The sequence below is a fragment of the Salvelinus alpinus genome, chromosome 12 (assembly GCF_045679555.1).
Source record: "Salvelinus alpinus chromosome 12, SLU_Salpinus.1, whole genome shotgun sequence".
In the NCBI taxonomy this organism is placed as follows: Eukaryota; Metazoa; Chordata; class Actinopteri; order Salmoniformes; family Salmonidae; genus Salvelinus; species Salvelinus alpinus.
Window position 1 is genome coordinate 61,080,633 of NC_092097.1, and position 24,413 is coordinate 61,105,045.

Here is a 24,413-nt window from a genome sequence, read left to right on the forward strand (position 1 = left end):
ATGGCTCTATGTAGTACTGTGCTCCTCCCATAGTCTGTTCTGGACTTGGGGACTGTGAAGAGACCTCTGGTGGCATGTCTTGTGGGGTATGCATGGGTGTCTGAGCTGTGTGCCAGTAGTTTAAACAGACAGCTCGGTGCATTCAACATGTCAATACTTATAACAAAAACACAAGTAGTGATGAAGTGCTTGCTGACGGGTGTTTTTTTTCTGTCACTCCCTCCAGGTGAAAGCGTTTGGTCCAGGTCTGAAGGGAGGGCTGGTGGGTAATCCTGCCGAGTTCACCATCGACACTAAAGGTGCAGGGACCGGTGGCCTGGGCCTGACTGTGGAGGGGCCCACCGAAGCCAAGATCGAGTGCTCTGATAACGGGGACGGGACATGTAGCGTGTCGTACCTTCCCACGGAGCCAGGAGAGTACCTGGTGAACATCCTGTTTGAAGAGACACATATCCCAGGATCCCCCTTCCATGCTGACGTCAACTACCCCTTTGACCCCACCAAGGTAGGGATATATGCGCACGCTTTCTCACACGGGTTAACTGTAGCTCGGATGATGGAGCATGGTGCTTGCAATGCCAGGGTAGTGAGTTCAAATCCCGGGACCACCCATACTTAGTCATGTGTGCACAATTTAAGTTACTTTGGATTAAAAGCATCTGTTTAATAGCACATTATAATATATACAGCGCCTTTGGGAAGTATTCAGACCCCTGTAAAAAAAGTAATTAAATTTTTTTACATTATACCTTTATTCTAAAATTGATTAAATCGTTTTTTTCATCATCAATTTACTCACAATACCCCAAAATGACAAAGCAAAGAAAGGGGTTTTAGACATTTTTGCACATCGATTAAATAAACAAACAAGAAATATGACATTTACATAATTATGCAGACCCTTTACTCAGTACTTTGTTGAAGCACCTTTGGCAGCGATTACAGCCTCAAGTCTTCTTGGGTACGATGCTACAAGCTTGGCACACCTGTATTTGGAGAGTTTCTCCTATTCTTCTCTGCAGATCCTCTCAAGCTCTGTCAGGTTGGATGGGGAGCGTCGCTGCACAGCTATTTTCAGGTCTCCAGAGATGTTCGATCAGGTTCAAGTCCGGGCTCTGGCTGGGCCACTCGAGGACATTCAGAGACTTGTCCTGAACCCACTCCTGCTTTGTCTTGGCTGTGTGCTTAAAGTCATTGTTCTATTGGAAGGTGAACCTTCACCCTAGACTGTAGCAGGTTTTCATGAAGGATCTTTCTGTACTTTGCTCTGTTCATCTTTCCCTCGATCTTGACTAGTCTCCCAGTCCCTGCTGTTGAAAAACATCCCCACAGCATGATGCTGCCGCCACCATGCTTCACCATAGGGATGGTGCCAGGTTTCCTCGACGTGAAGCTTGGCATTCAGGCCAAGGAGTTCAGTCTTGGTTTAATCAGACCAGACACAATCCTGTCTCGGAGCGCTACGGACAATTCATTCAAACTAATGGCTTGGTTTCTGCTCTGACATGTACTGTCAACTGTAGGACCTTTATATAGACAGGTGTGGGCCTTTCCAAATCATGTCCAATCAATTTAATTGACCACAGGTGGACTCCAAGTTGTGGAAACATCTCTCTGATCCGTGGAAACAGGATGCACCCGAGTTCAATTTTAAGTGTCATTGCAAAGGGTCTGAATAATTAGGTATTTCTGTTTCATTTTTAATAAATGTGCAAAAATGTCTTGCCCCATAATGACAAAGTGAAAACAGGTTATCATGTGTAGATTGATTTGGGGGGGGAAAGATTTAATCAATTTTAGATTAAGGTTGTAACCCAACAAAATGTGGAAAAAGTCAAGTTGTCTGAATACTTTCCAAATTAAGTGTGTGCACACATCCCTTTTGTTCATTGTCCTTCATGCCGGATTGTAATCACCATCCTGGGACTTATAACACTTTCCTGTTATACTTGTGTTTTTTCATATTTTTTCTTGCTAGTACTGTTACTATTGTACTGATGTTTAGGAAGATTGTGATTTATCATTCATTACAAGTAAAACCAATATGACTACTGATGTTGAATGTACTTATTGTAGCCAAGTCCTTCTGGATGAGGGTGTCTACTAAATACCTCTAAATATCTTTCTGTCAGGTGGTGGCGTCTGGCTCGGGCCTGAAGAGGGCCAAGGTGGGAGAGGCCAGTGTGGTGAACGTGGATTGTTCCAGGGCTGGACCGGGTCAACTCACCCTGGACGCTGCCTCTGACTCTGGCAACAATAAGGCTAAGACGGAGGTGTGTACCATGAGAGAGTGGCGATCTCTGGGGGTCTTAACAAATTGGAAATTAAATATTTATAGAAACATATTGCGGAGGGATCTTTTCTTATGATGGTAGGAACCCTACTTACTCGTTAGAGTTATTAACCTGGCTGTTGACTCGTGACGACATCCTGTTTTCTTACGAGTCCTGCATTTCATTCTCATAGAAAAGCTTGGTTGATGCATCCAACACGCTAACTCGTGTGGTTACAGGTACAAATTCCCTCCGCGCAATAAAGTTTTTAAAATGATTTTATTATTTTGTTCATTCAGGTGATCGACAACAAAGATGGCACCTACACAGTGACCTACGTGCCCCTGACCGCTGGGATGTACACCCTGCTATTGAAGTACGGAGGCAAGGCGACGCCTGGTTTCCCTGCCAAGGTGATGGTCGACCCTGCTGTGGACACGTCCAGAGTCAAGGTGTTTGGCCCCGGAGTGGAGGGACGAGGTAGGCTTTATTTACAGATACTCTGTTGCTCTGAGTTTTCCATTAGACATACTGTTGCTCTATGTTTCTGTAAAGAACTTTGTGACAAGTGTTGACGTACAAAGTGTTTAAAAAAAATAAAAATAAATTTGACTTGAGTGGCACTGAGAAGCAAACTCCTGAAACCCCGTGTTAAAATGCATTGTAGCATGTCTCTTGTCACTCTTTAACCTGGGTATCTGTAGGAGAGGATCAACTTTATTAAACTAACTGAAAGTGACTCATCTTTATTCTGATCGAGCACAACTACTGTTTGTTTTCCGGGTTACAGGGTTATTACCGTGACACCGGGGGAGCCCTTTGTGTAGTGGCTAACTTTTGCTTTGTCAAGAACAGATGGGAGAGTTTCTCGAAGCAACTCGGGCTTCTCAATTACGCGGTTGAACGGTGAAGTCTAAAACCATTACCTCACCTCAGAGCAGTGACAGAGAAGGAACGTCACTGCTGCTGCCTCAATGAAAGGGAACAATTAGAGTTGAAAGGGGCAGTCGGGTTGGAGGCTGGTGAGGGACGGGGAGTTTTACAACCCCCACACAGATGTTGAAGCACTGGGTCAGCTGCGGAGAAGCACCCCTGGATGGAGAGCTTTTTTTATATATATATTTTTTTTAGGAACAAAGTCAACAAAGCTCAACATGACTCTTCATGAGATGTTGAGATCTTCCGAGATGAGTCGACCAAAATTAACAATTTATTTAATTTAATTTTCTCTCTCCAGCGTTGTTCCGGGAAGCGACTACGGAGTTTACGGTCGATGCCAAGTCTCTGACTAAGAAGGGAGGTGACCACATCAAAGCCCAGGTCAGAAATCCCTCCGGAGCCTTGACTGACTGTATCGTCACTGACAAGGCAGACGGGACCTATGGCATTGAGTACACACCCTTCGAAAACGGTAAAATAAATAAACAACAGCTGCCTCTGAGCACTGTTGACGTAAAAACAAAAGGAAAGGGCATTATGAATGGATTTGTGTGGTTGGTTGGTTGTCCAAAAGGTTGACCTCTCTCTGATCTCCTAGGCGTCCATGCTGTGGAGGTGCTGTATGATGAGTCTCCGGTCCCGAAGAGTCCCTTCCAGGTGGGGGTAGAGGAGGGCTGTGATCCCACCAGGGTTCTGGCTAAGGGCCCCGGGCTCCAGGAGGCCATCACAGAGGCCCCCAACAACTTCTCCATCATCACCAGGTAGGTACACACACACGCGTTCATGTCTTAAGACACAGAGAACGAGGTAGTGATGTTCATTCATTCTCTTTTAAAACCTTCTCTCCTGTTTGGTGCTTAATGAACCCAGGTATGACAGCACTGATCAACAGGGGAAACTTGACTTTAGCATTAGTTCAGTAGTTTAGTTCAACCCGCTCTTAAATCACATGTTATTTGTCACATGCTTCGTAAATAACAGGTGTACGCTAACATTGGAATGATCACATACGGCCCCTTTCCAACAATGCATAGATAAAAAAAAAAAAATGAAATAACACGAGGATAAATGCACAACGAGTAACGATAAGATTGCTATATACACAGGTTACCAGTACTGGGTCCATGACAACATGGCTATATACACAGGGTAGCAGTACTGAGTCCATGATAACATGGCTAATATACACAGGGTAGCAGTACTGAGTCCATGATAACATGGCTAATATACACAGGGTAGCAGTACTGAGTCCATGATAACATGGCTATACACAGGGGGGACGGTGCTGAGTCGATCTGCAGGGGTATGAGGTAATTGAGGTATGTTACATACGACTTGGCAACAGCATAGATAAACAGCAACGTATGTGGTAAGTCAATAGAGTCGGTGCATAAAGGGTCAATGTTAGGTATTGGTTAACTATATTAGTAGTCCTATAGCTTGGTGGGTAGAAGCTGTTCAGTGGTTAACTATATTAGTAGTCCTATAGCTTGGTGGGTAGAAGCTGTTCAGTGTAACTATATTAGTAGTCCTATAGCTTGGTGGGTAGAAGCTGTTCAGTGTGTAACTATATTAGTAGTCCTATAGCTTGGTGGGTAGAAGCTGTTCAGTGTGTAACTATATTAGTAGTCCTATAGCTTGGTGGGTAGAAGCTGTTCAGTGGTTAACTATATTAGTAGTCCTATAGCTTGGTGGGTAGAAGCTGTTCAGTGTGTAACTATATTAGTAGTCCTATAGCTTGGTGGGTAGAAGCTGTTCAGTGTGTAACTATATTAGTAGTCCTATAGCTTGGTGGGTAGAAGCTGTTCAGTGTAACTATATTAGTAGTCCTATAGCTTGGTGGGTAGAAGCTGTTCAGTGTGTAACTATATTAGTAGTCCTATAGCTTGGTGGGTAGAAGCTGTTCAGTGTAACTATATTAGTAGTCCTATAGCTTGGTGGGTAGAAGCTGTTCAGTGGTTAACTATATTAGTAGTCCTATAGCTTGGTGGGTAGAAGCTGTTCAGTGTAACTATATTAGTAGTCCTATAGCTTGGTGGGTAGAAGCTGTTCAGTGTGTAACTATATTAGTAGTCCTATAGCTTGGGGGGGTAGAAGCTGTTCAGTGTAACTATATTAGTAGTCCTATAGCTTGGTGGGTAGAAGCTGTTCAGTGTGTAACTATATTAGTAGTCCTATAGCTTGGTGGGTAGAAGCTGTTCAGTGTAACTATATTAGTAGTCCTATAGCTTGGTGGGTAGAAGCTGTTCAGTGTAACTATATTAGTAGTCCTATAGCTTGGTGGGTAGAAGCTGTTCAGTGTGTAACTATATTAGTAGTCCTATAGCTTGGTGGGTAGAAGCTGTTCAGTGTGTAACTATATTAGTAGTCCTATAGCTTGGTGGGTAGAAGCTGTTCAGTGGTTAACTATATTAGTAGTCCTATAGCTTGGTGGGTAGAAGCTGTTCAGTGTAACTATATTAGTAGTCCTATAGCTTGGTGGGTAGAAGCTGTTCAGTGTGTAACTATATTAGTAGTCCTATAGCTTGGTGGGTAGAAGCTGTTCAGTGTGTAACTATATTAGTAGTCCTATAGCTTGGTGGGTAGAAGCTGTTCAGTGGTTAACTATATTAGTAGTCCTATAGCTTGGTGGGTAGAAGCTGTTCAGTGTGTAACTATATTAGTAGTCCTATAGCTTGGTGGATAGAAGATGCATCGGTTCCGCTTGCCTTGCGGTAGCAGAGAGCAGTATAAATTGAGCACAGTATAAATTTTTAGGGCCTTCCTCCCTTCCTCCGACACCGCCTGGTGTAGAGGTCCTGGATGGCAGGAAGCTTGGCCCCAGTGATGTACTGGGCCGTTCGCACGACCCACTGTAGTGCTTTGCGGTCGGACGCCGAGAAGTTGCAATACCAGGCAGTGATGCAACCAGTCAGGATGCTCTCGATGGTGCAGCTGTAGATCCTCAAAGTTCTGAGTGCCCATGCCAGGTCTTTTCAGTCTCCTGAGGGGGAAGAGGCGTTGTTGTGCCCTCTTCACAACTGTGTTGGTGTGTGTGGACCATGATAGCTCCTTAGTGATGTGGATACGGAATAACTTGAGGCTCTTGTCCTGCTCCACAACAGTCCTGTTGATGTGGCCCACCATTTCCTGTAGTCCACGATCATCTCCTTTGTATTTATTACGGATCCCCATTAGTTCCTGCCAAGGCAGCGGCTACTCTTCCTGGGGTTTATTATGGATCCCCATTAGTTTCTGTCAAGGCAGCTGCTCTGGAGTGAGGAATCGTGCTTCCCCATCTGGCAGTCCGTCTGACGAATCTGGGTTTGGTGTATGCCAGGAGAACGCTACCTGCCCAGATGCGTAGTGCCAACTGGTGCAGTTTTTAATGGTTTGGGCCCCTTAGTTCCAGTGAAGGGAAATCTTAATGCTACAACATACAATGGCATTCTAGATTCTGTGCTTTCAACTTTGTCACAACAGTTTGGGGTAAGGCCCCTTTCTTGTTTCAGCATGACAATTCCCCCGTGCAAAAAGCGAGAACCATTTCTGTATGGACATCCAGATAGTGTGGAAGAACTTGACTGGCCTACACAGATCCCTGACCTCAACCCCGCCCATTGAAAACCTTTGAGATTAATCCACTAGATGTTAGTGGAAAGCCTTCCCAGAAGAGTGGAGGCAGTTACAGCAGCGACGGGGGGGGGGACCATCTACATATTCATTCCCATGCTTTTGGAATTAGATGTTTAACGAGCAGGTGTCCACACACTTTTGGTTATGTAACGTAGTTAATCCCAGCGTCTTAATCTTAGTGACGAGCTTTGAGGGCACAATGGTGTTGAACACTGAGTTGTAGTCAATGAACAGCATTCTCACATAGGTGTTCCTTTTGTCCAGGTGGGAAAGGGAAGTGTGGAGTGCAATAGAGATTGCGTCATCTCTGGATCTGTTAGGAAGGTATACGATTTGGGCTGGGTCTAGAGTGTCTGGGATGATGGTGTTGATGTGAGCCATGACCAGCCTTTCAAAGCATTTCATTGCAACAGATGTGAGTGCTACGGGTCTATAGTCATTTAGATGTAGCCATTAGACAGGTTACCTTACCTGTTCTTGGCCACAGGGACTATGGTGGTCTGCTTCGAACATGTAGGTATTAGACTGGGTCAGGGTGAGGTTGAAAATGTCAGTGAAGACACTTGCCAGCTGGTCAGCTCATGCTGTGAGTATGCAGCCTGGTAATCTGTCTGGCCCTGTGGCCTTGTGCATGTTAGCCTGTTAAATGTCTTACTCACTGGTACTTCCCGTTTTTGAGTTTTTGCTTGTAAGCAGGAATCGGGAGGATATAATTATGGTCAGATATGGAGGGTGAAGGTGAGCTTTGTATGCGTCTGTGTGGACTAAAGGTGATTTGAGTTTTTAATTTTTTTTATGTGCCTGTAGTTGCACAAGTGACATGCTGGTAGAAATGAGGTAAAATGTATTTCAGTTTTCCTGCATTAAAATCCCCGGCCAGCGTCTGTTTGTGGTAGTAAATAGACAGTTTCTATTTTTCGTAGCTATCTTGGTAAATAGTGTGGTCTACAGCTTATCATGAGGTATTCTATCTCGGGTGAGCAGCAACTCAAGACTTCCTTAATATTAGAGATCGTTCACCAGCTGTTAAGAGACGCACCCCTTTCTCTGAGCTTCCTTGACGGTGCCGTTCTGTCCTGCCGATTGTATAGAATAGCCAGCTAGTTATATTTACCCTGGACTAGTAGAAACATATTACAGTTCTTCAGGTCACGTTGATAGGATGGTCTAGAATGGAGCTCATCTAGTTTGTTCTATTGGTAAACGTGCAATCACTGGAGAATAGACGGTAGAGGCAGGTTATCCACTCTCCGACGTAGTCTCATCAGGTATCCCGCACGCCGCCCGCTAGCGCTGTTTTCTCCTCCAAGTGTCGAATTTGGGTCTGGTCCGCGATAATCAATATGACTCATTGACGTCCTCATCCACATGGAGGTTAGGGATAGCTGTTGGGATATCCAGAAGCTGTTCTCGGTCGTAGGAAACCACGGTGGAAACATTATGTACAAAAATAACGAGTGGGAAAGAATTCACTAAATAGGAGAATGTAAAATGACCGCCATTCCCTCAGCTCCATTCTATTCGCTGAGATGTCTGCCGTGTTCCATTAATACAGTAGTCTGCTCTAATCCTGTCTGCCGTGTTTTGTTTTTCCCCAGAGGGGCAGGTATCGGAGGCCTGGGCATCACAGTAGAGGGCCCATCCGAGTCTAAGATGTCCTGTAAAGACAATAAGGACGGTAGCTGTAACGTGGAATACATCCCATTTGTCCCAGGCCTGTACGACGTTAACATCACATATGGAGGACAACACATCCCAGGTAACTAGACTATCTACTACAGGGTTTCCCTAACTGTGTCATGGGGGCTCCCCCCTGGGTCAACATTTGGTTGTCCTAGCACTGCACGGCTGACTCAAATAACCAACTCATCAAGCTTTGATTATTTGAATCGGTTGTGTTTGAAGCCATGTGGCAGAGTGATGGGGATGTGAGCAGGTGGGTCTTGGCAGGGTGATATCGTTGTGCGTATGTTTGTTTCGAAATTATTACCATTAAATGTTTATCAGCTGTGTAGTGCTAGGTCAAAACCATAATGTGAACCCGAGGGGGGGGGGGGGGTTGGTAATGCAGGAGGTCCACGAAATTAGATTGAACAAAAAAAGGTGTTGGAGAAATATTTTGTTCAAATGTTTATATAAATATTGCTAACAGAAGAACCGAAAAATGTAATCACATGTCTACAACGTGGGCATAGGCTGTGAAAAAAGTGAGTGCTGCTGGCTTGCCATTTCTCCTGATAAGACAAGATTTTAACATTATTTTTGTAAAAATATAATGGGGTTGCCGGTATTCCTGGGCAGGGGGTTCCCTGGGTTGCCGGTTTTCCGCCAACTATCTGTTGTCCTGTAGAACCAGGGATAGTCCCGTCTGTCCACCAGCCAGTTGGTTCAAGAGACCAGTGAAGGACACACTGTTGGCTATGTTCCATTTGGTGCCCAGAGTTTCACCTTAACGTTGATCTTAGTTTTCTTCTGATAACCTGGTTTAGGAAAAACTCTAAGCCCAGCTGTCTGATAGTGTATCAAACAGTCTCTGCCATTTAACACTCTCTTTGTCCATCAGGCAGTCCATTCAAGGTACCAGTGAAGGACATGGTTGACCCCAGCAAGGTGAAGATCTCAGGACCCGGCGTGAGCTCAGGGGTCCGTGCCAATATCCCACAATCCTTTACTGTGGACTGCAGCAAGGCCGGGGTGGCTCCGCTCTCTGTAGCCGTCACAGCACCTAAAGGTGAGGTTTGATTCAGTGTGTGGTGGCCCCTCTCGCTCTGGCAGTCACAGCACCTAAAGGTGAGGTTTGATTCAGTGTGTGGTGGCCCCTCTCTCTGGCAGTCACAGCACCTAAAGGTGAGGTTTGATTCAGTGTGTGGTGGCCCCTCTCTCTGGCAGTCACAGCACCTAAAGGTGAGGTTTGATTCAGTGTGTGTGTGTGGTGGCCCCTCTCTCTGGCAGTCACAGCACCTAAAGGTGAGGTTTGATTCAGTGTGTGGTGGCCCCTCTCGCTCTGGCAGTCACAGCACCTAAAGGTGAGGTTTGATTCAGTGTGTGGTGGCCCCTCTCTGGCAGTCACAGCACCTAAATGTCAGACTGGATTAGTTTTACTTCTGTTAGTTGTAAGAGACGGCGGGGAACGCGGCGGTGGGGAACTTACCCAAAAAGACTTGTGGCGATTACAGCGACACATTTTGCATGCGGCAGAGAATTGTTCTGCTAATTTCCTGCGATTCTACACCTTTTTCTATCTTATAAAGTGCTGACTCAGGTGTGAATACTTATATTACATTTGGACTTTTATTACATTTATATTTCACCTTTATTTAACCAAGTAGGCCAGTTGAGAACAAGTTCTCATTTACAACTGCGAAAAGTATGTGGACACCTGCTTGTTGAACATCTCATTGCAAAATCATGGACCTTAATATGGAGTTGGTCCCCCCCCTTTGCTGCTATAACAGCCTCCACTCTTCTGGGAAGGCTTTCCACTAGATGTTGGAACATTGCTGGACTTGCTTCCATTCAGCCATAAGAGCATTAGTGAGGTCGGGCACTGATGTTGGGTGATTAGACCTGGCTGGCAGTCGGCGTTCCAATTCATCCCAAAGCTGTTCGATGGGGTTGAGGTCAGGTTTGGTTCTTCCACACCGATACAAATCATTTCTGTATGGACCTCGCTTTGTTCTCGGGGGTATTGTCATTCTGAAACTGGGAAGGGCCTTCCCCAAACTGTTGCCACAAAGTTGGAAGCACAGAATCGTCTAGAATGTCATTGTATAATGTAGTGTTAAGATTTCCTAGGCCATTATTCTTCCGCCACCGAACTTTAGTTGGCACTCATTCATGCAGGTAGCGTTCTCCTGCCATCCGCCAAACCCAGATTTGTCCATCAGACTGCCAGATGGTGAAGTGTGATTCATCACTCCAGAGAACGTGTTTCCACTGCTCCAGAGTCCAATGGCGGTGAGCTTTACACCACTCCAGCCGATGCTTGGGATTGCGCATGGTGATCTTAGGCTTGTGTGCGGCTGCTCGGCCATGGAAACCCATTTCATGAAGCTCCCGACGAACAGTTCTTGTGCTGACGTTGCTTCCAGAGCCAGTTTGGAACTCGGTAGTGAGTGTTGCAACCGAGGACAGACGGTTTATACCCACTACGCTCTTGAGCGCTCGCCGGTCCCGTTCTGTGAGCTTGTGGCCTACTACTTCGTGGCTCAATTTCGTCCCGAACTGACTCGTAGGAAAGGTGGCATCCCATGACGGTGCCACGTTTGGGCCTTTGGATAACCAATGTTCTCCATTTTATGCAACGGGTGTGGCTGAAATAGCCGAATCAACTCATTTGAACGGGTGTCCACATACTTTTGTATTTATAGTGCATGTCTAATTCAATACAACTTTGTTATTGTGTGTAATTCAGTTCAACTTTGTGTTCAATACCAATATTCTCCATTTCCAGTACGACTAAGGTCGGTCCTGTCCTGATGTAAGGTGTGTGTTTTGGTCCTCAGGTGTGGCTGAGCCGGTGGAGGTGACAAACAACGGGGATGGAACACACACTGTAGCCTACACCCCTTCAGTGGAGGGACCCTACTCTGTAGTGGTCAAGTACGCTGACGAGGAGATCACACGCAGGTAACTCACTAATCTTGACTCGGTTACATACAGTACAGGGTGTTTTTGAAATGGTTGTCTGTTAATTCTTTAGCCATAGCTACTGCTTTGTATTACAGCAGATAAACCTATTTTACTGTGTATTGTGATAACACGCCTCCTTAGGTCCCAGAGTTTTCCCTGTGTTCCCTGTGATCTGACTAGGAAAATCATATGGGCAGTTAACATTATAAATAATTTTCCTTTCAGTTTAAACTATCATAAAACTACACGTGAATAATATTCCTCGACTCCTAAGGTTCGAGACCGATTTTAGTTGCCGTACTTCCGAGAACACAAACACTTGCATCTTTCATCGTGTATAGGCAGTTCGGCTAGTGCCACTTTCTATCTATCAGTATAGGCAGGTCTGCCACCAGACAGAACCGTGCACTAGGTCTGACTATCTAGCATATATCAAAAGCTGTGTCTGGCAATTTCTTGGCTTGCAATGTCTAAACTTCAGTTAAGCAGGGACTATCAATGAAAAGACGATGACTTTTTACTGGTAACAGACCGAAGACTGAACACACTGGCATCATTAGCAAAGAGGGAGAGGTGACGGGCAGAAAGAACCGTGTGCATATGGGTAACTGCCAGAATAAAGGAAACACTTGAGTAAATGAAGCTGTTCTTGCCCCTATTTTAAGACACTGTTTTGGGATTTCCGTTATTTTGTCAGTTACACATATGGTACTCTGTATCTCAATGTCTTCGCCAAGTAGCCTGAAGTTTGTTCCTCTGGTTTTATTTAAGTTATCCTCTAGTTAGTTAGGCTAGAACACGGCAAATAATATATTTTGTGATTTAAAAATTGTGACGGGAACAAATAAAATTTTTTCATTTAGGAATTTTTTTATTTACGATATCCCCAGTTTTTTTTTTTTTTTTACGTTCACACCTCAATTCTAGGCCCTACCTGTTACACCCATTCTTGTAGTTTCCTCCAGTTGTTGATATTATTGTGTACTTCCTCGTCCAGCCCCTTCAAGCTGCGAGTGCTGCCTACCCATGATGCCAGTAAAGTGGTGGCTAGTGGACCTGGTCTAACCACGGGAGTGCCAGCCAGCTTTCCAGTGGAGTTCACCATTGACGCCAAGGACGCAGGAGAGGGACAACTATCAGTCCAGATCACAGTAAGTTGACCTGAGGGTTGTCTTGTGGTTCCAGAATCAGGCTGGACTTTGTAGAAACCTGTAACGGCTAGTGTCTAGGCGGTAGTAAGGGTGGCCGTCGGCCGGACGGCGGTGGTCAGGGTGGCCGGACGGCGGTGGTCAGGGTGGCCGGACGGCGGTGGTCAGGGTGGCCGGACGGCGGTGGTCAGGGTGGCCGGACGGCGGTGGTCAGGGTGGCCGGACGGCGGTGGTCAGGGTGGCCGGACGGCCAAACCAACCCTCCCTAACCAAATCCCCTCCCTAGCCAAATCCCCTCCCTAGCCAACCCTCCCTAACCAAATCCCCTCCCTAGCCAACCCTCCCTAGCTAACCCTCCCTAGCCAACCCTCCCTAGCCAACCCTCCCTGTGAAGTGGTACGTTTTCACATAGACTGTAGTTACCTTTTGAGGGACCACTGCATTGGATGACTCCATCCCACCAAGACAACGGCCAATCTGTCCTTGATCTTATTCGGTTAAATAATGTTTTTTACCACGTTCACACTGACAGGGTAGATAGGAGGTAAGAGGGCTGTGAAATTAAGCTATTTTTTGTTCATGTAATGGAGTCTAATGCAGCGGTACCTCCACAGATATTGTATCTGTGGAAACACAACACTTCATCCTACAGCCCTGTTAATACAATCTAGCATGATGGGTAAAGTATATAGAGATAACTTGAGGAGAATAGCAGCTCAAGGATTATTTAGGTAATTACGTTGTAATACATGATTAACTGTATGTTCATTGTTTCTTTGGTATTACTTTTGAAAGAGCCTGGTATGACGCCCTATTCACGTAGTAATCACCCGCTACTTGACCTTTTGGGACTAAAATGTGTTAGAATAAATCTAATTATATAGTAAGTCAATTTGACAAAAAATATCTTTAAGTCACTTTTTTTATTTGAATAATCAGTGGGCTATTTTTAAATTCACTTTCATTTTAGTCACATCAGTAATACCTCATTAACCTAATAAGTATAAATTTACAGTCTTCCATGTCCTCCAACCTACATGTCCTTGTCCTACCAACAGATTGTTCTGCGTGACATCCTATCACATGATTCTTCTCCCCACAGCCAATTGGCAGAAGAACACATTACTCAACAGCAGATTAAACGGCACACCCGATGCCAGGGCTCCAGACAAACATTTTCCTCTGGTTCAACTAACTCTTTTTTTTCAGTTGGTGCCATCAGCTTATGATTTGGTTGCACCAATTTCTTTCTGCGGCGTCACGCAAAACAAAAATAGTCATTTGCTTTAGACGAATACACGAAATCAGTCCAAGAATGACTGATTCAGGATATTGACGTGCTGACCTAATGAATTGTGGGTTGTCAACAGGCTGTTATATTACTGTTAAAAACATGGCTCCAGAACATTCTTTATTTCGTTTTTCAATAGAGATCAATTTGTCTACATCCTGATGTGCTCTATCATAGGCTAATTTATTTTGGGGGCTAATTGACCACATGAGGAAGTTAACTCGAAACACATTAGCTAGATCGCTAACACTAAATATAATACTCACTGCTAGTAGTCATGTAGTAATCTAACAGGAAATGTAATGTCCTCATGAACGTTTTAGCCTGCTACCCTATGCACTTGCCATGGCCAATTGCGTGCTTCATATAATAAGAGATCACAATTATTAACTGGGTGGGTTAAACAAGAGCACGTGTCGGAGTGTAACTTGTACAGACAGGATCACGTGTGGGAGTGTAACTTGTACAGACAGGATCACGTGTGGGAGTGTAACTTGTACAGACAGGATCACGTGTGTCACGTATAATACGTCTGAAACCTTGTTTCTTCAGGACCAAGATGGGAAGCCGAAGAGGGTTGGTATCCAGGACAACCGTGACGGGACATACCTGGTGTCGTACGTCCCTGACAAGGTGGGGCGTTACACCATCGTGATAAAGTACGGAGGAGATGAGATCCCTGCCTCGCCCTACCGGGTCAGAGCCACTTCCTCAGGAGACGCCAGCAAGTGCACAGTCACCGGTGAGTGAGTCGTGATGTGCTTTGGAATATACTATGTCATGGGTGGGTGCTCATCCAATCACGGAGCATCGCAAATTCCAAAGGACATTTTATACATTTTGCTTGTTTTTGGGGGAGAGGAAATGATGTTAACTACGGCCCTCTTTGGGCTTAAAGGTGGAAACACAGTAGTCTGTCTGTAGTCCAAGTGCCAGTGTTAAACCCTGTGGCGGTAATGTGGCGTTACACACTGCTCCTTCCAGACTGATAGGATATACTTCATTCTCCCGGTGGGAAATGTATCGTGGACGTTTTAAAAGAGTGTTGCTGCTGCCACATAAATACATAGAATCAAATCATACAATTAGAAAGGCCTGATGTTCTTCTGGCCTTCTCAGTTACGCTTTCTTATCCAGACTTATCTTTTATCTGTTTATCTTACCAGGTCCCGGTATTGCCCCCATCATCGCGGTCGGGGAGGAGGTGGGCTTTGTGGTGAACGCTAAGGCAGCTGGGAAGGGGAAGGTGACATGTATCGTGGTGACGCCGGATGGGACGGAGGTGGAGGCTGATGTCATCCAGAACGAGGACGGAACATTCGATATCTTCTACACCGCCCCGACCCCCGGGAACTATGTCATATACGTACGCTTTGGAGGGGAGAACATCCCCAAGAGCCCCTTCAAAGTCATGGTGAGATGCAGGGTAGTGGAACGATACTGTTGTGGGGAGATGCAGGGGAACGATACTGTAGTGGGGAGATGCAGGGGAACGATACTGTAGTGGGGAGATGCAGGGGAACGATACTGTAGTGGGGAGATGCAGGGGAACGATACTGTTGTGGGGAGATGCAGGGGAACGATACTGTTGTGGGGAGATGCAGGGGAACGATACTGTTGTGGGGAGATGCAGGGGAACGATACTGTAGTGGAACGATACTGTAGTGGAACGATACTGTAGTGGAACGATGCAGGGTAGTGGAACGATGCAGGGTAGTGGAACGATGCAGGGTAGTGGAACGATGCTGTAGTGGGGAGATGCAGGGTAGTGGAACGATGCTGTTGTGGGGAGATGCTGGGTAGTGGAACGATGCTGTTGTGGGGAGATGCTGGGTAGTGGAACGATGCTGTTGTGGGGAGATGCAGGGGAACGATGCTGTTGTGGGGAGATGCTGGGTAGTGGAACGATACTGTTGTGGGGAGATGCAGGGTAGTGGAACGATACTGGCGGGTGGCGATGCAGGGTAGTGGACTGTATGCTCTGCACCCATCCTGGCTGTCCGTGAGAGGAAGACTTTAAATGTTATGAAAATGCATCCCTGTATATTTGTCTGATCCTGTGCAGACATTTTGGATCATGTTTCGGTTGTGATCGTGATCTTTAGGTCATGTGTTTTTGGATTGTGTGTCTCTGTCCTCGTGTGTGATGCCTGACATGGTTGTGATTCCCCAGGCGACTGATGAGGCTCCGATGATGCAGCAACAGTCAGCCAATCAGCAGTCAGCTGCTCCTGGAGCCGCCGGATTCCAGCCCTGGGTACAGAGTAGAGAAACACCCTCTATCCCTCCCTCCCTTCCTTCCTTCCTTCTAGCCCTGGGTACAGAGTAGAGAAACACCCTCTATCCATCCATCCCTCCCTTCCTCCCTCCCTTCCTTCCTTCCTTCCTTCCTTCCAGCCCTGGGTACAGAGTAGAGAAACACCCTCTATCCATCCCTCCCTTCCTTCCTTCCTTCCTTCCAGCCCTGGGTACAGAGTAGAGAAACACCCTCTATCCATCCATCCCTCCCTTCCTTCCTTCCTTCCAGCCCTGGGTACAGAGTAGAGAAACACCCTCTATCCATCCATCCCTCCCTTCCTTCCTTCCAGCCCTGGGTACAGAGTAGAGAAACACCTCATCATCCATCTGTCACACCCAGCCTGAACTGCACCTCAAGGAGATCCCTCCCTGCCTCCCTCCATTCCTCTCTCCCTCCCTGCCTCCCTCCATTCCTCCCTCCATTCCTCCCTCCCTGCCTGCCTGCCTCCCTGCCTGCCTCCCTGCCTGCCTCCCTGCCTGCCTGCCTCCATTCCTCTCTCCCTGCCTCCCTCCATTCCTCCCTCCATTCCTCTCTCCCTGCCTCCCTCCATTCCTCTCTCCCTGCCTCCCTCCATTCCTCTCTCCCTGCCTCCCTCCATTCCTCTCTCCCTGCCTCCCTCCATTCCTCTCTCCCTGCCTCCCTCCATTCCTCTCTCCCTGCCTCCCTCCATTCCTCTCTCCCTGCCTCCCTCTCTCTCCCTGCCTCCCTCTCTCTCCTTGCCTCCCTCTCTCTCCTTGCCTCCCTCTCTCTCCCTGCCTCCCTCTCTCTCCCTGCCTCCCTCTCTCTCCCTGCCTCCCTCTCTCTCCCTGCCTCCCTCTCTCTCCCTGCCTCCCTCTCTCTCCCTGCCTCCCTCTCTCTCCCTGCCTCCCTCTCTCTCCCTGCCTCCCTCTCTCTCCCTGCCTCCCTCTCTCTCCCTGCCTCCCTCTCTCTCCCTGCCTCCCTCTCTCTCCCTGCCTCCCTCTCTCTCCCTGCCTCCCTCTCTCTCCCTGCCTCCCTCTCTCTCCCTGCCTCCCTCTCTCTCCCTGCCTCCCTCTCTCTCCCTGCCTCCCTCTCTCTCCCTGCCTCCCTCTCTCTCCCTGCCTCCCTCTCTCTCCCTGCCTCCCTCTCTCTCCCTGCCTCCCTCTCTCTCCCTGCCTCCCTCTCTCTCCCTGCCTCCCTCTCTCTCCCTCCATTCCTCTCTCTCCCTGCCTCCCTCTCTCTCCCTCCATTCCTCTCTCTCCCTCCATTCCTCTCTCTCCCTCCATTCCTCTCTCTCCCTCCATTCCTCTCTCTCCCTCCATTCCTCTCTCTCCCTCCATTCCTCTCTCTCCCTCCATTCCTCTCTCTCCCTCCATTCCTCTCTCTCCCTCCATTCCTCTCTCCCTGCCTCCATTCCTCTCTCCCTGCCTCCATTCCTCTCTCCCTGCCTCCATTCCTCTCTCCCTGCCTCCATTCCTCTCTCCCTGCCTGCCTCTGGCTGTCCCTGCGCCTCTGAATTCTCTCTGATCCCTGACACTGAATGATCACCCTCCCCCTCATGGTGTCCTTATCTCCCTCACCAACTTCCTGATAAATGTCACTGAATGACTCCATATTCTCTCCCATCATATTTATAGGAAATGGCTGTTCATGTCTAATGGCTGAGCACTGTTTCTTTGGCCTAATATTCTACCGCTCTCTGATCATACACTGGAAAAACAGGTGTCCCGTGCCATGTTAGTTCCATCGAGTTATCTTGTCTCCATCCTGCCCTCGTTGTCAGTCAGCGCCCCACCATGGCACCATGCCAGACCCATTACGGTACAATAAACAGTGGAAACACAGGCGACGCCTCTCACTCCTGTTCCCACCACAATAGGAATGTGTGGGAGCGCACACACACACAGTGTAGAGACAGTATCAAAATGCATCTTCTCTCCTCCACTACTCATCCTCTTCTCGTTCCAGCTCATCTACTATATATTACCACGGTTACATGTATTTGGGTTTCTCTTTCTCCTTCTTCCCAGGAGTTTCTGAGAACTTTTGCTTTTCCAGGTATGCTGTGGGGGTATCTGCAATCTCTCTCTCTCTCTCCACCCATCCCTCCTTCCTTTACTCCATGCACCCCTTACTCCTGCAAGAGGCACCAAACGGAACCAGTATGCTCTGATTGCTGTATCTGAATCACTCCCTGCCTGTTTGCCCTGCCTACCTGATTCTCTCTTATCTCGGCTTTCACCGCAGGACGACTCAGGCAGAATGAGACTGTAAATGGTAGAAATACAGGGAAGACTTAGTCACTTTCCTGTTTTGATAGTTCTCCTACCAAAGACATATCGGTCATGTTTTTAACGATCATCACCCCCCCATCCCTTTTTTCTTCTCCCCTTTTGTCTCCCCCACTTCCCTTGTTTCCCTCTCCCCCTCCAGGTGACAGACGGGTCCTATCACCCAGCCAACCGTATGAACGGAGCAGGTTTCAGGCCCTTCGACATGGTCATTCCTTTCGCCTTCCGCAAGGGAGAGATCACAGGTGAGATACTGAACAAGAACTATCTAACTTCCTGTTGAGGGAGAGATCACAGGTGAGATACTGAACAAGAACTATCTAACTTCCTGTTGAGGGAGAGTTAAGAGGTGAGATAATGACCACTGCTGTAACAAACAGATCAAGGGCCATATCATAGGTGAGTCATTGACAAGCATATCTTTCCTGTAAGATAGGATGGAGAGGAGGTCTGTCTTTCATCATTAGCTAAACACATTGGAATGAAGCTGCTTGGCACACAGAATGACATGGCATCTTGTAGGGCGCTGTGGGATGACGTATTGTAGGGCGCTGTGGGATGACGTATTGTAGGGCGCTGTGGGATGACGTATTGTAGGGCGCTGTGGGATGACGTATTGTAGGGCGCTGTGGGATGACGTATTGTAGGGCGCTGTGGGATGACGTATTGTAGGGCGCTGTGGGATGACGTATTGTAGGGCGCTGTGGGATGACGTATTGTAGGGCGCTGTGGGATGACGTATTGTAGGGCGCTGTGGGATGACGTATTGTAGGGCGCTGTGGGATGACGTATTGTAGGGCGCTGTGGGATGACGTATTGTAGGGCGCTGTGGGATGACGTATTGTAGGGCGCTGTGGGATGACGTATTGTAGGGCGCTGTGGGATGACGTATTGTAGGGCGCTGTGGGATGACGTATTGTAGGGCGCTGTGGGATGACGTATTGTAGGGCGCTGTGGGATGACGTATTGTAGGGCGCTGTGGGATGACCTGACGTATTGTAGGGCGCTGTGGGATGACCTGGCATCGTAGGGCGCTGTGGGATGACCTGGCATCTTGTAGGGCGCTGTGGGATGACCTGGCATCTTGTAGGGCGCTGTGGGATGACCTGGCATCTTGTAGGGCGCTGTGGGATGACCTGGCATCTTGTAGGGCGCTGTGGGATGACCTATTGCAAGGCAGTGTAACTCTTCTCTTAGTAGCCTACGTTCTCTCTCTCTAGGTGAGGTCCACATGCCGTCAGGGAAGACTGCTCAGCCTGAGATCATGGACAACAAGGACGGGACAGTCACAGTGAAGTTTGCCCCCACTGAGGCCGGCCTACACGAGATGCACATAAAGTACAATGGAACGCACATTCCAGGTCAGCACACACACCATGCAAATATCTCCACCACAGGAACATAGATCTCTCACACACACACACACACACACACACACACACACACACACACACACACACACACACAGGGAACAGACGAGTGATGAATATCCTGTCAGGATTCCTGTGTATTGAAGTCATGAACAGGACATACCAGGGAGAGGCAGAGGGGAGGAGAGAATCCCTCTGAAAATCCTCCTTTTCCTCTGCAAGAGGCATCTACATAGGGAATAGGGCTCTGGTCTAAAGTAGTGCACTATATAGGGAATAGGGCTCTGGTCTAAAGTAGTGCACTATATAGGGAATAGGGCCCTGGTCTAAAGTAGTGCACTATATAGGGAATAGGGCTCTGGTCTAAAGTAGTGCACTATATAGGGAATAGGGTGCCATCCCAGCGTACGGTAGCATGGGGAGGATAGGAGCCAGCAGGCTGTTCTTCTTCTCTCTCACGACATTGATCTTAGTGTTTACACAGGGACTAACGTTACCATGGAAACACTAGTTTCTTTATACAAAGCAGGTTTATTGACATGTCATTTATTTGATCAGCTTTTATCTATAGCCAAGCCAATGAGAATTCAAGTTTTTTGTTTTAATGCAGACGAGAGCTCAATCAGCGTACCATGAGTTGTGATGCTCAGAGAGACAGTACTGATACACAACCACCATGCGTTATAGGACCAGGAGTTTTTCTGTCTGATCAATACCGTTTATCGTCTCCGGTTGACGACGTCATTGTTGTCTCTTCAGAGTCTCCTCTGCAGTTCTATGTGAACAACGCCAACAGTGCCAACGTGACTGCATCCGGTCCCGGTCTGGTCTACGGCGTCGCCAACAAGACCGCCATGTTCACCATCTACACAGAGGACGCTGCCGAGGGTACGTACACTGGAGACTACCGTCACACACCACACACACACACAGAGAGGACGTTGCCGAGGGTACGTTCACTGGAGACTACCGTCACACACCACACACACAGAGGACGTTGCTGAGGGTACGTACACTGGAGACTACCGTCACACACCACACACACAGAGAGGACGTTGCCAAGGGTACGTACACTGGAGACTACCGTCAGACACCACACACACACAGAGGACGTTGCTGAGGGTACGTACACTGGAGACTACCGTCACACACCACACACACAGAGGACGTTGCTGAGTATGGAGGAGGAGACATGGTTTGTTCTGAGGTGGAATTGAAATGCGTAGGGTAAGATACATTTCTCACCACCAAGCAGAGACTGACATGTTTTATTGTAAATGATGACTAGTCTGGATGCCATGGCTGTCTGGAAGGTCCTTATGAAGTGTTAGTGGAGGGACCATCTTACCCCCGTTGCCATGGCTGTCTGGAAGGTCCTTATGAAGTGTTAGTGGAGGGACCATCTTACCCCCGTTGCCATGGCTGTCTGGAAGGTCCTTATGAAGTGTTAGTGGAGGGACCATCTTACCCCCGTTGACTGTTTCTGACTGTGTCTCCAGGAGGGTTGGACCTGGCCATCGAGGGTCCGTCCAAGGCAGATATCACCTGTTTGGATAACAAAGATGGTACCTGCACAGTGACCTACCTGCCTGTTCTGCCTGGAGACTACCATATACTGGTCAGATACAACGACAAGCACATCGCTGGCAGCCCCTTCAACGCTAGGATCACCGGTAAGAGACACACACACACCGCTAGGATCACCGGTAACACATTCTCTCTCTCCCTCTCTCTCTCCTAACCGTATTACAACATACCGGTGTGCTGAAATGAAAAGACTAAACACACACTCACACTCACACACTCACACTCACACACACACACTCACACACACTCGGAGAGAAAAGCACATGGTGAACCAGTGGTTGTGTTATGCTGCGGTATGGCACGTTGGAGTGCATGACATCATAGTATTTTACTGTGAGTCATTGTTGCTGTTAATCCTGCCCTGTGTAGGGTGCCGTCTTTCGGATGGGACGTTAAACGGGTGTCCTGACTCTCTGAGGTCATTAAAGATCCCATGGCATTTATCGTAAGAGTAGGGGTGTTAACCCCGGTGTCCTGGCTAAATTCCCAATCTGGCTCTCAAACATTCATGGTCACCTAATAATCCCCAGTTTACAATTGGCTCATTCATCCCCCTCCTCTCCCCTGTAACTATTCCCCAGGTCGTTGCTGCAAATGAGAACGTGTTCTCAGTCAACTTACCTGGTAAAATAACGGTAAAATAAATAAAATTAAAATAAAATTTGACCACCAGAGGGCGTCTTTGAGAAGTTATTTAAATGACATGGAGCTGTAGGTTTAACAGTCCTGTTTACTGTAGCTGTTTGTAGCAGAACTTACTTATTGGCATACTGGCCTACTTCAATATACAGTATGTCATCCATGTCTTTAAAAAACATTCAAGTATTTCAGTTTTAAAACGAAACAAAAACAAAGGGAGCCTTGAATAATTAAACGAATAAATCGCAACTTGTCGGTTAAAGTATTTAATTCACGAATGCGTTTGACTGTTTTTGACTTTAAAAACTATTTTTAGAACAGACTATAATGGGATTGATTCTAATTTGTTTTGAGTTATTATTTTATTTGTTGTGCTCTATCTTAATTAAATTGATTCATATTATGGTGTTTGTATTCCAAGAAAAAGGAAAATGCATTTTACTGCAGCCTATGTAGGCCTCAGGGTTTCCGTTAGGAAAAGATGGCGCAGTACAACGTGACCGGTCGGGAGTAGGCCGAGGTTACTGAGCGAAGAGCAAAATGATCCTAACATTTCCACACCCTAATTGTAGTCTAACCAAAACCCAAATGGAGATTCAGTGAACAATGTCAATCTGATTTATCAAGACCAGTCCCCATGCTTGTCTCAGAGCAGTGTGAAACAGGGCTGAAATAGTTGACCACACGTTGGGTCGGCTATTGCTTCAAATCCTATCGTAACAATTGGGATGACTTTTGGGAGTTTCAGGAAGAAACAATTTTGTTTCCTTCATTAGCCTACGTTATTCCAATATTTCCTGTCATTCAGTGATATTTATTCCCCTAGTAAATCATTATGGATCCATCCAGATGGGGTTAGATAACTGCATGTGGTGGACTACGCAAAGAGATGGGTGAAGTGACATGCCTCACAAACATCCATTTAATAGGTTTTGAAGTCCCTACACTCATCACGAGTCTGTCCTGCTGAGAGCCCGTCGAGTGGATGGCTTCTTTTGCATTCTAATTTATTGGAGCGGCTGCTAAACCATTCCCACCTGGCCCACAGCGTTGTTGTGTCCTTACAGTGCACTTTCACTCCATTCCCTGCCAGACTCTCGACCAATGACACCAGATCATTATTTATCTTTATCATTATCTTTATCCTCATTATTCAGTTCATTCAAATTCAATTGTAATACATTTTGTCTCTCCCGTTCAACACTACTTCCTGATCATAGTTTGTCTGGATAACTATTAGTACAGTTGGTTTATAAAAATTAAGAGGTAAGTTGGGTGTGTTAGTACTAGGCTGGAACAAAACCCTGCTGTGACTATAGCTCTTTGAAAAGGCCCATCCCTGACCTGAAGTCTGTTTCTCTACATCTCTCATCCTGAATGGTCAATGTGACTGCCTCTAACTCACTAAACCCCGTCTGTGTCTCTACATCTCTCATCCTGAATGGTCAATGTGACTGCCTCTAACTCACTAAACCCCGTCTGTGTCTCTTTGCAGAGGAGAAACGTTGTTCCCAGTTGAAGCTGGGCTCTGCAGCGGACTTCTCCCTGGACATTACAGAAACGGACCTGTCTCTACTTACCGCCAGCATCAAGGCCCCCTCTGGCCGCGACGAACCCTGTCTGCTCAAGAGACAACCCAACAACCACATCGGTAAGACCTGACCCCAGACCAACAACCACGTCGGTAAGACCTGACCCGACAACCACGTCGGTAAGACCTGACCCGACAACCACGTCGGTAAGACCTGACCCCAGACCAACAACCACGTCGGTAAGACCTGACCCGACAACCACGTCGGTAAGACCTGACCCGACAACCACGTCGGTAAGACCTGACCCGACAACCACGTCGGTAAGACCTGACCCGACAACCACGTCGGTAAGACCTGACCCGACAACCACGTCGGTAAGACCTGACCCGACAACCACGTCGGTAAGACCTGACCCGACAACCACGTCGGTAAGACCTGACCCGACAACCACGTCGGTAAGACCTGACCCGACAACCACGTCGGTAAGACCTGACCCGACAACCACGTCGGTAAGACCTGACCCGACAACCACGTCGGTAAGACCTGACCCGACAACCACGTCGGTAAGACCAACAACCATCCATCTTGTAAAGTAGGTCTGCTCCCTCTGTGCCAGAGCTATTTGTCCTGGAAAAGAGCTTTAATTAACATGTACAATCTTGATTATTATTCTGCAATGGTAAAAAAAAATGGGTGGAATAACTGATCGCTGACCGCGATGTGACCGTAGCGCTCCCTATACTTTCAATGCATTTTCACACAGAAGGTGGGTTAACTGGTCTGTTTAGCCACTGATTCAGCTGACTGAAGGCCTGGTAGTTCTGGGTGAACTGCGTTGC

General features: G+C 47.3%; 1 protein-coding gene across 2 annotated transcripts in view; it reads left to right on the forward strand.

Annotated features, from left to right (window-relative positions):
* Positions 1–24,413, forward strand: part of flnbl (filamin B, like) — a 95,324-nt gene that overhangs the window by 52,717 nt on the left and 18,194 nt on the right. The window contains exons 19-35 of one of the 2 annotated variants that reach the window (XM_071336990.1): positions 227–505; positions 2,133–2,273; positions 2,573–2,753; positions 3,511–3,684; positions 3,811–3,973; positions 8,426–8,586; positions 9,391–9,558; positions 11,333–11,456; positions 12,457–12,610; positions 14,451–14,640; positions 15,065–15,312; positions 16,072–16,155; positions 18,589–18,691; positions 19,667–19,807; positions 20,576–20,704; positions 21,316–21,489; positions 23,538–23,693. In XM_071336990.1, coding sequence (XP_071193091.1) covers positions 227–505; positions 2,133–2,273; positions 2,573–2,753; positions 3,511–3,684; positions 3,811–3,973; positions 8,426–8,586; positions 9,391–9,558; positions 11,333–11,456; positions 12,457–12,610; positions 14,451–14,640; positions 15,065–15,312; positions 16,072–16,155; positions 18,589–18,691; positions 19,667–19,807; positions 20,576–20,704; positions 21,316–21,489; positions 23,538–23,693 — 2,770 coding nt within the window. The remainder of the gene's footprint in view (positions 1–226; positions 506–2,132; positions 2,274–2,572; positions 2,754–3,510; positions 3,685–3,810; positions 3,974–8,425; positions 8,587–9,390; positions 9,559–11,332; positions 11,457–12,456; positions 12,611–14,450; positions 14,641–15,064; positions 15,313–16,071; positions 16,156–18,588; positions 18,692–19,666; positions 19,808–20,575; positions 20,705–21,315; positions 21,490–23,537; positions 23,694–24,413) is intronic. The other variant, XM_071336991.1, reaches the window with a different exon arrangement.